Here is a 17,424-nt window from a genome sequence, read left to right as displayed (position 1 = left end):
TGCACCTCTGACTGCTAGTGCAGCTTATATATATTATGAAAAAGCAGAATGGAAAGGTGACATTTTGATCTGTTCCTGAAATTAGAGTCTATGGAGATGCTGAGAAAATGAGCATCTCTTGAACTGTGAACCAAATTATCTGCTGCTTTTATATATATGTAGCATAAGGGCAAGGATTTTTCCTTCTTTTTTTGCAGGTTCGTGAGCTGGAGAATGAACTTGAGGTTGAACTCCGTCGCAATTCGGATGCCCAAAAAGGAGCCCGCAAGTTTGAGAGACGCATCAAAGAGCTGACTTACCAGGTATGCTGAGGACTGCGGTAACCACTAGGTCACTGGAAAGAAATGTGTTCTCCCAAACAGTGTCTTAAGTTGCCTCAGTGTTTCAATGAAGGATGGCTGTACCCAGAGCTTTCTGATTGTAGGAAGCTTTAGGGATAGGAGGGACATAACAACTCCTAAGGTTACCACCATCTTGCCTGATTCATTGTACCTAATGTTAGAAAGCCTCTGTTGCTGGGATTCAGACAGTTTTAGCACAGTATTAATATGGAGCAGGCTTAGATGACTATTCACACTGCAAGAGAAGAAAGAGCCCAGCTGTCTCTCAGCTGTGCTGATGTTGCTAAAAAGAACCAGGAGGATTCAGATGACACTGATGCATCACTCAGCATAGGGTTGCCTGGTCCCAGGGCTCTGTCACCTATCACTGAGCAGCAAGGTCTAGTCTTGAGCTTCCCACAGGTTTGCTAAGAGCTGCTGTTGCTGCTGCTTGACTTTCGAAAAAGGTCTTCAGTGCTCTCTGCTGATCCTTTTGCTTTCAACAGCATTCTTAAGAAAATAATCCCATCCATCTGCTTTAGGAGATTATTTAGCCTCCTACCTGTTGTTTGACTTTTGTACAAGGAGGCTGAAGGCTCTTTTCTTAGAATACAATGTGCAGACAAAATAGCTGGTCCTTCTCCTTATGGAGTGTGACAGATTAAACCTGGCTCCTTTTACCAGAAATGCCTCCAAACTAGACTTTAAAATATGCAAATTACATGTTTTTAAGCCCACCCATAAATGTTTCACTAAATAATGACATGCTCTATGATGACAAGACTGCTCCTCACTCCTGAGCATGTATATATGTATGTATATACCTCTGAATATGTGTGCACATATATATCTGTATTTATATGTATCTATATTTACATACATATAAATGGGGAGGGCACTCTCTTTTAGTTCTCAGCCTCCAGGCTTACATACATTTTCAATCAACCTATAGAAATTTTTCTCATCTATACATGGGGTGATCACTCTATGGCATGTTTGTATTTTGAACTATATGTTTCTAAAATAGTATGTATGACATCTATACCTACTGCACTGTGGGACATGCTTTTTACACTATCAACACAATTAATGGTGTTTCAATACAGTCAGAAGAAGATAAGAAGAATCTGGCCAGGATGCAGGATCTGATAGACAAGCTACAATTAAAAGTGAAGAGCTACAAGCACCAAGCAGAGGAAGCTGTAAGTAACTATTTGGGCCTTTTTACCTTTGATAAATTTATTGTTCTAAACCCACAATATTTAATCCATAGAAGCTTTTAGTACAAATACACATTTTGTGTATTAATATTTGGATTTATATTCATATAAACCCTATAGGTTGTATTTATAATAAATATAAAATATGTAGCCTATGTGTTGATTATATATAAGAAAAGGTATTAAATTTTATCTTAAGACTGCAGTGTAATTTGCAAGGGAAAGGGGGGAGGGAAGGAACAGGAAAGCCCTTTTTCCTCCTAGTTCCTCAGAAAGTGTGTTGCAAGCCTCCCAGTTCACTTAACATGGAGAGTGCCACTGGAAACATCAACTCTGTGAAAAAAGTCTCAGCTCTCCAGGAGGCAAGTGGTTCCCACACAGCTGTTACCTAGTCATGCTGAGCACTTTTCTTCCCTCTTGAAATGGAAGGCTTTGTTTTCATGTGGACAGGAGGAAATCAGCTGCACTGTTTTCTCTCACCAGGAAGCTCAAGCCAATCTGTACCTTTCAAAGTACAGAAAACAGCAACATGATCTGGATGATGCTGAAGAAAGGGCTGAAATAGCTGAATCTCAGGTTAATAAACTGAGGAGCAAGTCAAGAGATATTGGCATGAAAAAGGTATGGTTATACTGTATGGGGTAAATGTGACTGTTTAATACACAGTAGTAGATGCTATGTATGCAGGAAGATCTGTTACATCTCTTAAAGTAGCATGAACTAGAATAAGTTGTTGTTTACTGCATTTTTTAGTTTCAGCCTACCCTTTATTTTAACATAAAGGTAAGACTTTAGGATAGCAATCTGATACTTAGGCAAAATTAATTCTCCCTCCCCTCGATGTTGTCATTTAACCTCTGTGCTCAGCAGCCGGAAGTTTCCAGAACTGGTGGTTTGGGGTTTTTTTGCAAGCGATACTAAAAAGCTCTATCTTTTTCTCCCTGTGATGATGTACTTTTCTGTATATGTAATACAGCCTGGGGCAGATACTGTAACATTGCTCTTCCAATGACCTTGTACTGATTTGAAGAGCTGGATGAAAAGAAAATATTAGTGATTAGTCACTTAAGTGCTGAGAAATTGTTAGTAATTAGAAATATTTGTGGTGTTTTGCACTTTTTCAGAATGACAGTAGAGTAATATTGATGAAACTAAAAGGTGCTTAAGAACTTCATCTGGAACTGAAAGAAACCTTTGCTTATCTATGCTTGCATTGAGGCAAGCAGGACATGAAAAAATGGGGTTGTTACTTGTAGGAGTGATAGAAAGATGGGCTCGGTCATTGCTTTTATGTTATTTCATTTGCAAGTGTAACACAATCTCCCATGCTTAATGTCATCTAGGTTTTATGGGGGTGACAGCTCCACCATATGCAGCTCTACCATCTAAAGCAGAGCTACATTAAAACTAGATCTGGTCTCTCACACATTTATGTATGATGAAAGCAGTACTGCATCTGAAACTCACAAGTTCTGAAGCTTTTAGGAGTAAAAGATTTCCACATCTTTTTCTTTAAATTATTCCAGATCTAGAAAAAAAATTCACCTCGTATAATTTCACAAAACCATGGTATCACACAGACACTAAAAAAGGTAAACCATAAGGGTAATTTATTTTTTAAAATACTCTTAAGAGTGCCATTTATTCCCTGTATCTCACTAGTACCCTCTTTCTGTCTCAAATATGCAAAAGTTACAGAAAAGTGGATGCCTGTTTCTAGTAGTTAGATGGATTTGGTGTTGGTAGGCTCGCAGCTCTGGCTTATAGCAGAGTTGTGCTGACAAAAGATGAGCTGAGTGGTACATGCAGAGGAGTCATCTCCACAAAAAGAGACTTGTGTCAGTAATGGCAGTAGCTGTCAGGAAACAAGTTCAGGCAGTGGGTGCTATTCCAAAAGTCATGACATCTCCTTTGGGGAGAGAAAGGCACGGGAGAGACTAACAGTGTGGCATTAGAAATACCTTGTCTACTGCTACTAGTACCCACGTTCCTGGAAACTCTAGGAAGTGTGTGTGACTCAGAGTGAACACCACCATCTATTGAAACGGGGTTGTATAGAAGTCATCTGCTATCAAAGGGATATACACCCTGGCATGAGGACAAGAAACCTGCATTGTTAGCTGAAGTAAGACAGCAAAGGCTGGCTAGATTGCTGCTAGGCTATTTCAGACACAAACTGGTAATACCAGGGAAGCAGAAGCTTTGGTCATTTACTTGTGAACCTACCCAAAAGCCCCCTCAACACTTCAATTTTTAACAGCTGTATACTTTCTCAATTGCATTTCAGGTTCATGAAGAGGAATAAGTACAGTCTAAGCTGACAGATATGAGAAGATGCTTGATATAATCAGGCACAACTGAAAGCAGATGTAGAAAAAAATAAGCACTTACAGAAATAAACATCAAGTGAAAATCCAGAGAGACCATGTAGTGTATTCCATTCATTTATTTGTGTTTCCATTTTGCCAAGCCCCAGGGATCAATAAAAGATTCTATCTTGCCAACAGCCCACTTCATTATGTTGGAACAAATCCTAACTGGCAGATCTCTGACAAAATCAAAACCAAGGGCAAATCCACACTCCACAGCCTCATGTATTTCATGTGCTGATTGTTAAAGCAGCACAGATGAAACCTGTGCAGGGGGGCAGCCCTTAAAGCTGGGATAACCCAGCTTCCATCTGTACTGCTGTATGAACTTTGTAGGAGAGCAGAAAGTAAACTTTTTTGTATGAACTATCAGTTTAGAATCTTCTGCTACTACCAGTCAGAGGACTTTCATTCACCAGCTGCAGGACAGACACAGGAGATGCTGTGGACAGACATGTCCCATCAGGACTGCTCAGAAATAGGGTGTTCTCTTAGATCTCTTCCACTTTCAAATTGGGAAGTCATCTTTGCTTGAAATTAAAAGACTAAAAGTGAAAAATAGTAAGCCCTCTCTTTCCCTCATACTGAGGAAAAAAAAAAAAATCCCTCAAAACTTAATCTTCTTCTGTGGAAACATTTTTGTTGTCCCTTTAGAATATCCAAATTCCAATTTTTCACACCAATACCTCACATACAAGTGTCAGCTGACTTACATTTTTATTCTATCAGTTCAGTTGTTTGTTACTGTTGCTCAGATAATCCCATTTCCATGTGGCTCTTAGTGTAACTCAATAGAGAAGGTGAAGGAACTCTTTGTTCTCTTCAGCAGTAATCTCGGTAGCACCTGTGTGAGCAAAGAGGGATTTTCTTCCGATATGTCAAGGTGCTCATATGATTCCTCTGCTTCTTCTGCATTTCTAGTCAAAACAAAAATGTTTGTAAAAACTGATGTTTAAAATTAATCCTCTAGTGGGAACAGAACAAGACACACTCACTATAAATTAGTATTTCCCATTTTAACATTAGATGAGTAAAATAAACATCCACATAGCAGTGTAGAAACATTTCTGTTTCTTCCATCCAGTCCTTCATCACCGTAACTGGATCTGAGTTAACCTGTAAACTGTTCTACTTTCTCTGATTACAGTATGTTAAAGGTCTCAACAAGTCCCAAGATAAATGATTCTTGCTTAAATTCTTCAAACTAAGTGGCTGCATCTCAGAAGTATGTTACCATCTCTAAAGCATGTTAGCATTAAGACTAATAAGAAGCATGCAAGTGAATCTCTTAAGTGGAAGAAAAATGAAAAAAAGATAGACAATAATTTTAGAGCTGTCCTTCTGGTGTGTTCTTGTCAAACCTCACAGTAACCATTGTAAAGCATCTCCTGAAGCTTACCAAATTCAGGCTGTGACAAAATCTTAATGCCCAGTGAGTTTGAAGGTGTATCTCTCCATGGATAAGGCTGTACTGTCCGACACAGAAAGATGTACCCTAAGGAACAGCTAAAATTCATTTTTTAAGGATGCTCACTACAAATACAGAGGGAGACAGACCTGTAAGACAGAACTAGCCTATTACAAGTGCACAAGAATAAAACGCATCCACTTGAAGATGCTGTACTCTAATAAACAGGAGAGATGTGTAAAGAGATGAGATCAGGGCCATATGGTTGTAACAGTCTCCTAAATGAAGCAAGTAGTATAATTTTTCATACTGAAGTTTTGGTGAGCTTTGACATCGGATATAATTGAAATAGTCATTTGAGCTCTAATGAAGACTATGCATTGTTTGAGGAACTTCATGTTCTGGTTTGGGGTTTTTTTGGTCTTAAACATGAGAGAAAATTAACCAGTTTGTTTTTAAAGCAAGTTATCAGAAAGTATTTGTGAAGGGTAACCAACTTCCTCATCTTTTTATAGAGCACAGGAGAGTATGTGGTCAAGGGAACATCATGCTAACATTGTTACAATGAATATACAATTGCATAGATGTACCAAAGAGGGCATTTTGGACATAGAAAACAGCAAGAACAAGGACAATTTATTTATGCTGAGACTTATCATCCTACATTTTCAGTCTTTTTTTGTACGCCTTAACCATAGAAAATCAAATTTATGTTTTGGTCAAACAGTCAAGGTCTGGATTTAAGCTTAACAGTACCCTTAAAAATAAATCCCCTAATGATTTTACATACCTTGTACATACAGAAACACAATCCTAACAGCACTGCTGCAGCAATCACTCCTAGCACAATTGGCCCAGCGTTACCTGAATTTTCTTTAAAAATACAAATTTCAAAAAGTTTAACATAAGTGCTTTATATCGCAAATTAACATCTGCTACTGTTCAATAAGTATAAAGATATGATTTTTCTCTTATTTATAATCTGAAAGCTATTATTTTAAAAAAAACTGAGACATTCTCCCTAATGTTACTAATACAGCAATGTTCAAATTACTTGACCCGTACTTCAAAGTGATTCTTTAATGACTTAAGTGTCAATAGATGAAAGCAGATTATTTTACTTAATTGTGCTGATACAGAATTCCATGTGTGCTCATGTAATATGATTTGATGACTTCTTAATACAAGTCCCATTTAAAAACAATCAACTGCCCAGTATGGTAAACACTGCCTCCAGGTACAGTGCTCAGTGCTGCTTTCCAGTAGAACAACTCAGTAAACATTGACCAGCCTGGCCCACAGATTTAATCTCTATCGTAAAATATTTACAACTTTCAACTAAAACATTTCCCAACTTCATGATGCAACCATGCAATCCAGGTGGGCACAAGAAGCAGCAGAATCTTGGGTGGGTAGTAACAATGAATTCCACAGGAGATAAGAGCCCATCTAGCAGAAACATCTGTGTGGCACCAGGCATCTCATTACTCCAGCCAATTTCAACAACTTGAGAAAACTCAGACCCAGAGGACTCATTCCTTTAACTTCAGGTTTCCTTTACACTGCTGCATCTTGTTCAAAGGATTTGAAAAATTCTACACTCAAAAATGAGAACTGCCAAAACAGAGCACTTAATCTAGTCGTTGCCGTTAGCATGGCTCTGTCCCCCCATGCAGACCTATATTTCCTTGTCAGCTCCTCTCGTAGAGCAGCTTTAAGCTGCAAACCTTTCTTTACGCAGGAGAAGACCCCCAAAATTATTGTAAATCATCTCACTTTTCCCCTTAAAAGTCTCTTTTCCAGTGGCACCTGGAAATCTTTCTGATGGTGGAGCAGCTGCTGTGCTATGACCACTATCCAACACCTGATCTAGCTCATTCCCTTATGCCCTACTGTGTCTATCTGCTTTCAGCCTGTGCCATCACCAAGATGCTAATCTCCCTGCTAAGTGTCTTCACTGGTCTGTATAATGTATTTCTGCTCCACGAGTAGGAAAATTCTGTGAGCAACACAGTAATTTAGCCACTAAAGAGGGGATTTGTGTCACCTACACTATCCTAAGATCCATCTGCAGAGAGCAGCTAGAGAAAGGCATTTGTAGAGGATGATCCAGTTCATATTTGGGCTGGACAGGTATGTGTGTGTCTGTCTCCACTAAATGTACAGGGAGACTGATAGACTTGTGCACTTAAGGTAGAAGCACTGGAATTTGAGCTGCAAGGAAGTGTGTTTGTCTGAAATAACCGTTTTCTTTAATCTAATTCCCCTCCTTCAGGTTGCATATAACCACTGCCATTTAGAACACACCCTACATCAAGTTTTCAGACTGAAAGTAAGCTATCATGGGGGAGGAAGAAGAAAGTAAGACAAAAATATGCAGTTATCACTTATTCTAGCCCTTTTTCTACTATGTTGCCTCTATTGTTCATGTCCTACTGGCTTGTTTCAAGTTCTCTTCTTTCTTAAAAAAAATAAAAAAATAAAATGAGGTGACCTAATATTAGTTCTCAGTCTTTTAGGTGATTGTATTTAATTGCATAAAATGCCTACATGCCACTGTTTGAATGTTGTGGGGTTTTTCTCCTCCCTTTGGACTGAGATTTAAGGCAGCTGCATCCCAAACAGCATACTATTTTTGAAAAAATCTGTAATTTGTTTGTACTATAAATTTAGAAAGCTGGAGTAAATCTTTTTTAACTGTCAGTAAGAGTTTTCAATAGACTGATTAACTTTTCTGTTTACTAAAATCTCCTACCAAAGGTTAAAAAAAAATTACTCCAGAAAATTTAATCAGTAAGTCTCCTTGAAATGGGAGACAATGAAATAACTGTAACTAAGACTTCACAGCTGGAAACTACTACAGTTTATAAAAACTCAGTCATGCATATAAACATACATATTCCCAGGCCTAAAAAAGGCCTGCTGTGTACAATTAAAGCTCTGAAAATAACAATTGTGTGTTCTCAACAAAGTTTCTTCCGCAGGCAAATTTATACCACATCTCTGGGCTTCCCTTCATCTTCCTGCTACCTTTAAAAGATGTATTTGCTATCAGTGGAGCATTTAGAACATGATGCTGAGAGTTCCCCTGTGCCCTCAGCTCTGAGAGCAGTTGGTGGCAATTGAGGGCAGCCACTGATTTTGAGACCTTTACCACAACAAACTGCTGATTAAAAAAAAAAAAAAAAAAAAAGAAACTTCAAGTCTTTAAATAAATACATATTAGAAAACTTGTTTTTTCCTGGGACAACAATAACACAGTATCTCTTCTACCCACCTTTACTAAATACACAAGATGATTTTTCTCAATACTTTACAGATTTCTGATGGACTCTTTGGCTTTGCATTCACCTCACTAGTCCCCATCCTCCAAAATAGAAAGAGCAATAACTTACCAATTTTCAAAGTTCTCACAGTAAGTTTTGTGTAGTGGGGAGTTGAAATATTACATAGATATTCTCCACTGTCATTTGCAGTAAGATCATGCAACATCAGCGAAAAGTCATTTTGGTTAATGTGGACTCGAGGCTGGTAAGAGTGATATGTACCATTGAAGGAGGCCAGGACTGAAATCACTGTGTTTCTGTTTAATGTCCAGACAACACTGAGACCTTCCGTGTTTGTAGTGTTACTGCTGTATTCACAAGAAATTGCAGTGCTATTTCCTTCCACATTAGACAGCTGGTCTGAAACAGATAATTGAAGAACTCTCTGCAACTTCTTGGAAAATACTGTGAAGGTTATTTAGACATTTTCTGATTTTTTTTTTTCTGAAGTCTCATACTACTGTGGACAAATATAAAAATATATTTAACTATTTTGATATCATATTCAAACATCACAGTATGCTTCTAGAAGCACCTGAAGATTTTAAAAGCAAACCTATCTTACATTAAAAAAAAAAAAAATCTAATTTGTATTATCTATGCTATGAAAATGATTTTGTTTCATTTGCCTACTTCTCCTCTAATTGGGGGGCTCATTAATAAAAGTGATTCAGCCTCGTCTAAGTTACTGTGTAAAGTAGCATGAAATTCCACGTGCTAGGAGCAGAGAGAAAATGCAACTAACCAGACACCTGCGTGTTTAAAGCAAAAGGGTAAAACTATTACAATATAATTTAGTTAAAAGAATAAAAAGATTGTATTTAGTTAGAAATAACTTCCAGCTATGGTGGACTTAAGCACTTTACCTGTCTGTGTGGAACACTTAAAATTAATGAATAGCTTTTAAAAAAAGGATGGGGAAGGAAAGAGCAGGTAAGTGGAACTAATAGTTCATGTATAAAATACTAATGTAAGACAAATTAATATCATAGCACAACTATCAATTTGACAGCAGGGATTTGCTGCAAAGGAAAGCAAAACAGAGGAGACTGTAGTGCTGGAGACAAAATGAACATGTTATTTTGACATGGTATAACCATGCCTGGTTTCTGTGTGTGGGGCCAAATGAACAGAGGCATGGGGCTGAAAACCATGAGGACAAAACAAAACAAAACTGTACCCCACATTGCTATTCTATAAGGAAAAGGAAAGCAGTGCATTTTCAAAATATTCCAGTGAGAGGACAGATGGATGCAGGGAAATTCAAACACAGTGTAATGAAGTGTACCTTTTCCTCTTATGGATCAGAAGGATAGATTAACAAAACGAACACAGTGCACTTGTTATCTGCTATGATGCCATACTTGAAACGTTCCATATTGTAAGCTATTGTATGTAAATTAAAAACTCTTGTTCTGAAGCATATGCAGTGGATTAGGATCTGAGTCTAGATAAACTGTAGGGGGAAATCAGGGCGATGAAAGCAGCCATGCACATCCAAGGGAATTGTTCTTGCATTGCTCCTGATCCGATTAAAAATTATTCCCTAAGAAACAGGGGAGGTTGAAAAGTACCAGTTGTTTACTTGAACTGAATTTCCAGTGAAATTGAGGAGGAAGACAAAATGGAGTTGGAATTTCATAGTCCTGTTCTTCCTTAACTAAAAAACAAGCTGCTGTTTGCTCAAATGCAAACAGCGCTTGCTGCTCTCCACTCCCATGCACCCTCAGCACTAAATCTGGGCACTTGAAGAGAAGTATAATGAAAGGCTCAAACAGTACTGATAGAAGTCTGGCAAAAAGATGGAAAATGGACTGAGGAAGGAGCATACGCATCTAGAGCAGCAGGCAAACTTTCCTCATGTAACCCCCAGGTTCACTAAGGTTTCCATGTATTTTGTCCAAGTTCAATCTTTTCTTGATAGAGTGTAAAGTCTGATTATTGGGCACCTCTTGAAATGTGAAAGCGATATAGAAGAAATATTCAGAGTAAAGTTAACTTACAAACTGTAAGCCACCCCTCTCATCCCTTTTTCTTAGACATATGCAGCCTTGTAATAGTAACAGATGAGTTTCAAAAAGGAAAGTGCATACTTTTGCACCATCCCATATCCATGTTGGCCCCCTGCAGAAATACTGTATTTCATTTGGCTCTGAAACCAGCTGTGACGTCAGTAACAATGCAGGAAGAGACTTCCATTCACTCCTACCTTGCATCTTCCATTCAGCAGCCCACTCTTCATGAGGGAGATGAATACGACAGTAGTAAGGATCAGCTGTGTTTGTAATTTTCTGGTCACTTCTAAAAGAATAGAGAACTCCAACCCTGGTTTCCTCCTGATGTGTTTCTTGTATGGCTGTATTGCCTTGTACCCAAGATATACGTGGTGCTGGATAAGTGAGAAAGGCATAGCACTTCAGCACCCTTCCTGTGTCTGTCTTTTGGTATTCCAGTGCATAATGAGAGGAAACTGTAGATTAAAAAAATAACAAATATTTAAAAAATCAGTTCTACTACTTTCACAGTCTTTTTTAACTTGAAATGATTCATCTTTTGAAATAACATTGGGGAGAATAAGCATTAACTGAGAAAAAAATTTACAAAAGAAAGCAAAAATTTACAAAAGAAAGCATAACCTACTTACTGTCAATGCCAGGCTCTGTACTGTTCCGAGAAGCCACATAATGTTTTAAAACTCAAGTATACTGCCTAATTACCCCTTAGAAATCACCATTCTGTAGGTTATGAGAACAAGTGCTGCACTGTAATATTTCACCTCACGTTACGTTTCACCAGAGAGAATTAACTGCTTGATAACACCATTAGGCCCAAAAGATGCTCTACAGGGTTAGAGGATTTTGATTTCATGTGAGAAATAACACAGAAAAAGCTGTTGCTGTAATTCCATTTCCACTAGCACAATTCAAGCACTTTTGACATTTTACCAACCTCTTACATGCAGCATGACTTCCACTTCTACCTTAGTTTGCTGAGTTCCCACATAGCAATTATAAGGGCCCTCATCAGTCAAAGTCAGGTTACTAAGTTTCAAGGAGGCATTTCCACTAGGAATGTTCTCACGGAACAGCTGTGTTCTGTGTCTGTAATCTGGGTCTTGACTTTCCAGCTGATCCTTCTGGTAGTAGTAGCTGTGCACATTTCTCTCCCCTTTCTTCCAGTAAATTACTTCATCGTCCCCAGGTGGGAAAAGACAAGGGAGGATGCAATCCTTGGAAAACAGCCCCGTTACTGTTTCCTGTTCTGTAAAACCTAAAGCCCGTAAATACAAAGAAGTGAGTTAAATCTAGTGTACAAGCATATTTCTGGCCCACCTTATCCCTGACAAAAATCATCCTGGCAGTCAGCACATTCCTACCAAGTGTGCCAGTGACTCTTTCACAGCTTTTCTGTAGTGCAAGTCACTGGGACAGCACGGGTCTTCATTCAGTTTAATTAATATTGTAACGCAGAGCTCTGGTCTTTGAACTTACACTCAGTTTAAGTAGATACCCTGAGTAGTCACCTACCTATTCAAATCAGCAGGCCTCCACCTTAGCACCTGAGCTTCAAATGCATTTCCAAGAGCACCACTGTCAACCCCAAAACCTTTTGAGCTGCAGCTTGCTACTCGCTCAAACGTTCATAGCACCATGTTGTAATGACCCAGGCTACCAACAACCTCACAGTGTCAAGCAGTTGTACCATCAGGAAAAAAGGACGTGATGGTCCAACTGACAGAAAGAACTCCTTAAAACAGCTTGACCACCACAGAAGGTGTCAGAGAGTTTTGTCCCAGCCCCTGGAGGTAATTAAGGTGTGGATTATTCAAAATTAATTCATGTAAGTGGTAGCACCTGACTGCCATTAGCATTTACTTTAGGCCTTGCTGGCATAAAGGAATTATTTTAAATGAATCTTTTTAAAAACTGACTGCATTAACTTAGCACTGTTGTACGGACCTTAGCCTAGGTCAGACAACCTGTTAGGCTGGCAGCAAGTGTCTGGCTGCAGCTGTCATCTGGCAGGGCAATCTGGATGAGTCTTCCACAGTCTTCTAAGTGCAAAGTCAACCAATATACTTCAAACTATTTCCAGTGCAAACTGACAGCTACTGCCTGCTGAGCCGTCACACAATGCAGCGGAAACGTTGGCAAATAAGTCTGGGTGCTCAATGGCCATGGCCATCCATGCGGTCATCTTCCACACAGCCGTCTTTTTCTTCAGGAGTATTTTATATTATTCCAAATTGATTCTTTACTATTAATAAACACTATTTGAATTCATTACGTCCCCCCATTAAAAAAGTAATAATTGTCATCTTTGTTATTTTTCATAAGCAATAGAGCCAAAACCTACCCCAAAGTGTCGCACTTATGTGAAATAAAGAGATGAGAAGAGATGGTATTTTCTGTCCTTTCATGTCTTCTTTGGTTCATAGTAGATTCATGTCAAACTGGCAATGTAAGAGGGGACAAAACCTGTTTAAATGGAGGTAAAAGATGTACCCTAATTATATAATTTCTTTTGTACAGCTTATTAAGGACTGTAGGCCTTTGTATCATGTTTTTTGTTTGCAACACTCTTGGCCCAGATTTTTGGCCTTGAGGTCATTATGTAATATACATTTCGTAATGGTTGAGGCCTTCTTATTCCCGTGTAATCCCCTGCAGATTGATACTTGCTGTTTATTTTTAATAAATAGAAATTATTTACCCTCAGTGTTCTTACAGGGTTAGGCAACATTAATCTTTATCATTCATGAACAGGATACAGAGGAAAAGTGGGCAAGTATAATTTCCAAAAGGATGCAAGATGTCCCTTGTCAAGCCAGATTTTTCTACTTCCTAAAATCTGATCACTGCAATATTTGACTTTCTAGGGGGGAAATCTGCCTGTATTCGCAAAGACTGCCGATATAAAGAACTTGTCACACTTTACGCTTCAACAGATCAAAAGGCCATCAGCTGAACTTCAAAAAATTTATGTACAGAATGCTAGTGTAGGAATGCAAAGGAGGAGGAGACTCTCCCATCGTATCTTCTGGTTTGTCAGTTAAATAACAATGAACTGGAAGCTCTCATACACAACAAAAAAAGAATAATCTTATTGTAACTGACATACCGCACTCTTCTTCCACCAGGCATGCGGCTCTAAAATACAGCAGTGGAAAAATCACTTCATGAATCAAATAGCTTGAAAAGAGTTTAAAGAGCTTCCCTAGTCCTTTTCTTCTCCCCAAAGGACAGCTATAGGTACCATTCCTAACTCACACAGGGCACAGGTTTAGCCAGGCATGCTAGCCAGTTCTTTTAATAGTAATGAGTAAGTTTGACTGGTGTGTTTGATTGTATTTGTGGCAGATGTGAATCTTGCGTCCCAATGATTTTTGCATGTTATTTCTTTTGTAAAGCTAGTGTGATTATTTTATGTATTCTCACTTTTCTATTAGGGGAAAAAAAAAAAACAACAGCAGGGCACCAAAATAGTACACCTGAGACAGAAATAAGGCAAGAGTAAAACAAACACTTATGATGTGTAATTTTGTTCCATGTTAGCAGCAGCTGTCAGTATCCATCTTCTTTTCTCCTTGTATGGGCAAGTGGTGTACACCATGTTTTACTGGATTTTTTGCTCATTTGTCCATCACTTCCAACTTGATTGATACAACATATCATGCTTGACGAATTTCAGAAACTGCAATCAACGCTAGATTTCCCTTAGTGAGTGAACTGCCACATTGAATGGCAGTCACATTTAACTGGCAGTGATGCTCTGAGAGTAATATGGTCCCCACAGGACCTCTGTGATGCCTCTGGAGGCTGCATCAAGGAGCCAAGCCTGGACAGTGCAGGCTGCGTTGCATCTCCTACCTGTACTCTGTTACGCTGTACCAAAACACAAACCTGTAACTACTTAACTGAAAATTTTCATGTTCAGCAAAAATCTTAACTTTGGATCCTCCCATTGTAGCGTGTTGAGAAAAACGTTTGTTGGTCTGCAGAAAAACCTAAGGAGTGTAGGCTCTGGCCAGTCTTCAACAGGTCTGGGGTCTTAGAGGCATAAAGTGTATGTATGCTGACAGTTCGAGTCACACTGCAAAGTACTGAAGAAATATGCTTTTTCTGTTTATTACAGACCTAAGAGGCACAACTAAGAAATCACACCCAAAGGCTTTGCAGTGAAATATCAATATGAAATTATTTATACAGACAGCATGCAACTATAATTAAGATCACTGTAGTCATGTCAGTTACTGATGCTCTGGTTTTCAGGACGCATTTCATACAGAACCACCACAGGCTCAGTCGGGCAGCAGCTCAGCCAGGGTTCCTGAGAGCAAGGCAGTAAAATGCATGTTCCAACACATACAGCCAAGTCAAGCACTGAACAGCTCAGACAGTAGGAGGGGTAACACTGCACTTGCTTCTGCCATTCTAGGAACCGAACATCAATCAGTACACGCATTCTTTCTCTTCTGTTAGCGACCAAACCATGTGTCCCACATCCTTCACGATCTTTGAACCCTGTACTCAATCTGAACCCTGATCAAAGAGCACTCCCCTAGCATACAGGCATCAGGATTGGTCTCTGTTCACTGAACTTTCCTCTGTGACCCACTTTGAGAGCAGCCATGCATACTGTAATATCTTAACCCTGTCAAACAAATGTTATTTATCCCTTAGTAAAAAGGATTCTCATTAATTACTTTTCAACTGTTGTAACTTAGTAACAGTACTGTTCAAGCACATGCACACTTACAAGGACTGGAAATGCCCAAGGATTTCAAGTTTTACCAAGCAAACAAGTAAAATAAATGCATAAACTTAAAAGAAAACCCCACGTTAATCACATACTGCTAAAATTTCACACTAGCCACAATGATACTAGCTCTCCAGGACTTCCCCACTGAATCTTCATGAGGCATTTTCTGTAGTAGAGAGTTAATTCTCTTCCTCCCCTCAATGAAACCCTTACGGCTTAAATCCTAACTCCACACTTCAATTATCGAGAAATGTTCCCATATTCTAAACACCAAAAATTGTCTTAGGAAATAGATCAAAGATACTGTATTCTACCTCAATATACACCTATCATATTCCCCACCTCCCTGACCCTGTACACGTATAACACCATAGAGCTGTTAGAAGACCATTTGGAGTTTTTACCTCTTCTGATCTCACAAGTAGCCAAAAAATTCAGAGTCGTCTTGTTTTGGGTGTTTCTTGCAGGCAGAGTATATTTAGAGAGAGATATATATATACACACACACAAAACGAATACACAGCTCTCCTGCAGCTGTGGAACTTTACCTCTTCCCCGCTCCTTTCACAACCACACCTATACATACCAAAGCTCAAGTTCATTCCAGTCGCACAAGTGAAAAAACTTGTAAAGCAAGACGAACAGCTTGCACACCTCTTGCTTTCACTTCTCTCTGTTTGGGCTTTCAAAGCTTTTTCTATTAACCATTTCTTTTGCATAGCTTTGTTAAACTCTTTAATGACAACCCCTGCAAGCTGTAAGCTTGAGTCACAGAAGACATTAGTTATTGTCAGAAATGTGATCTTTACAGCAGTGGTGATGTTTCTTGGGGATTGTGCTCCGGCATTACGAGAGCAAGAGCACGGCAGCTGCAGTAGAGACCAGCAATTCTCATTAAGGCGGAGCACAGGAATCAGATGTAGGGAGCGAGGAAAATGCTGTATGGGCACAGGACAAAAAAGAATGTAAAATATAAATTATCAGGAGTTTTCTCAGAAACCTGAAACGTTAACTGTAGGTGCCTTGGGCTGTCTGCAAGATTAGGTAATTATTTTCTAAAGGCGTTTCACTAGTGCTTCGTTTTCTCTGGACAGTTCAAACCTTGCGTGTGCTATCTGGTTTCCAGTAGAAGAAAACGACAGAACACCTCAAGTATTTTAGGGAAAAGGGCTTACAACGAAAAAAAAAAAAATGCAGTAAGAAGTAAAAGGAAGCAGTGTCTGTCCTCAAAGATCCCTGCTGGTATAAGCAGTACATAGATAAGCTGTCTCCTGCATTCTCGGGAAAAACAGCTTTGCCAACCGCTCTTTCCCACCGCCCCGCTGCAGTTCCAGCTGGCAACTACAGATGATCTCCAGCTACAACTTCTCTTGCAATACTTACTTTTCCATTCATCTAGCTGTAAACTACCGCACCTCTGCTATCAGCTAGCGGTACAGCTGCTGCCTCCTCTCAGCCTCCACGGTGCCACATGCTCGCAGCTCAGTATTAAATCGGGTAAATATTTAACTGAGGAACCAACACCAAAGCCCATACAGCCCCACGCATACAAGCCCACCCATCAGGCAGGGAAGAGCAGCGAAGCTTTAAGAAATACCCTCCCCCGCGTGTTGAAAGGTGACCGCGGGCCGGGCCTCACACCGTGAGGCTTTATCCGCTGCAAGCGGTGTGAAAAGAATCGCTCCTGCCCGCCCGCCCCCAGCCCCTTGAGCGCACTAAGGGGCGCATTTCCCGGCCCAGGTGCGCAGCTTCTGAGCAGCTGACGCAGACGGACGCTTTACAAGCCCCGCCCCTCGGGGCGGCACTCGGCACCGAGGGCTAGGGTGAGGCGGTCCCCGTCGCTGTCCCGCCTCCGGAGCGCGGTGATTGGGTGTTGACGTGGCATGGCTCGTCGCCATTGGTGGTTCGCGCTGGACAGGAGCGCCTTCTCGGCGCCTGAGGCGCGTGTGATTGGGGCAGGAGGTGGGTGTCGACGCCGAGGTAGGCAGGGATTGGTAGCGCCAGTTGCCTCGGTGACGG

The 17,424-nt window shown here is 39.9% G+C and overlaps 2 protein-coding genes across 4 annotated transcripts in view; one reads left to right on the top strand and one right to left on the bottom strand.

Moving 5' to 3' along the window:
• MYH15 (myosin heavy chain 15) overlaps window positions 1–3,959 on the top strand; it is a 45,153-nt gene extending 41,194 nt beyond the window's left edge. The window contains exons 39-42 of the mRNA XM_074898830.1: window positions 198–302; window positions 1,427–1,522; window positions 2,024–2,161; window positions 3,828–3,959. Of these exons, the coding sequence (XP_074754931.1) occupies window positions 198–302; window positions 1,427–1,522; window positions 2,024–2,161; window positions 3,828–3,845 (357 nt within the window). The 3' untranslated portion in view covers window positions 3,846–3,959. The remainder of the gene's footprint in view (window positions 1–197; window positions 303–1,426; window positions 1,523–2,023; window positions 2,162–3,827) is intronic.
• A 144-nt stretch (window positions 3,960–4,103) lies between these two features.
• On the bottom strand, window positions 4,104–17,069 carry HHLA2 (HHLA2 member of B7 family). 3 transcript variants are annotated; one of them, XR_012633104.1, is made up of 5 exons: window positions 13,000–13,321; window positions 11,593–11,913; window positions 10,853–11,113; window positions 6,108–9,003; window positions 4,104–4,826 (listed from the first exon to the last, which is right to left on the bottom strand). XR_012633104.1 is itself a non-coding variant. In XM_074898852.1 (5 exons), the coding sequence occupies exons 2-5, from the start codon at window positions 13,061–13,063 to the stop codon at window positions 8,600–8,602; spliced, it is 1,050 nt and encodes a 349-aa protein (XP_074754953.1). In that variant the 5' UTR covers window positions 13,064–13,096; window positions 16,789–17,069; the 3' UTR covers window positions 4,104–8,599. The 3 variants fall into 3 exon arrangements, 2 of the variants coding, with proteins under 2 accessions (XP_074754953.1, XP_074754943.1); XM_074898852.1 differs by adding an exon at window positions 16,789–17,069 and having other exon boundaries at window positions 4,104–9,003; window positions 13,000–13,096; XM_074898842.1 differs by having other exon boundaries at window positions 4,104–9,003.
• Between the last annotated feature and the right edge of the window lie 355 nt (window positions 17,070–17,424).

The sequence above is a fragment of the Athene noctua genome, chromosome 1 (genome assembly GCF_965140245.1).
Source record: "Athene noctua chromosome 1, bAthNoc1.hap1.1, whole genome shotgun sequence".
In the NCBI taxonomy this organism is placed as follows: domain Eukaryota; kingdom Metazoa; phylum Chordata; class Aves; order Strigiformes; family Strigidae; genus Athene; species Athene noctua.
Note: the sequence above shows the minus strand (reverse complement) of the source record. Positions and strands in the feature narration are given on the sequence as shown.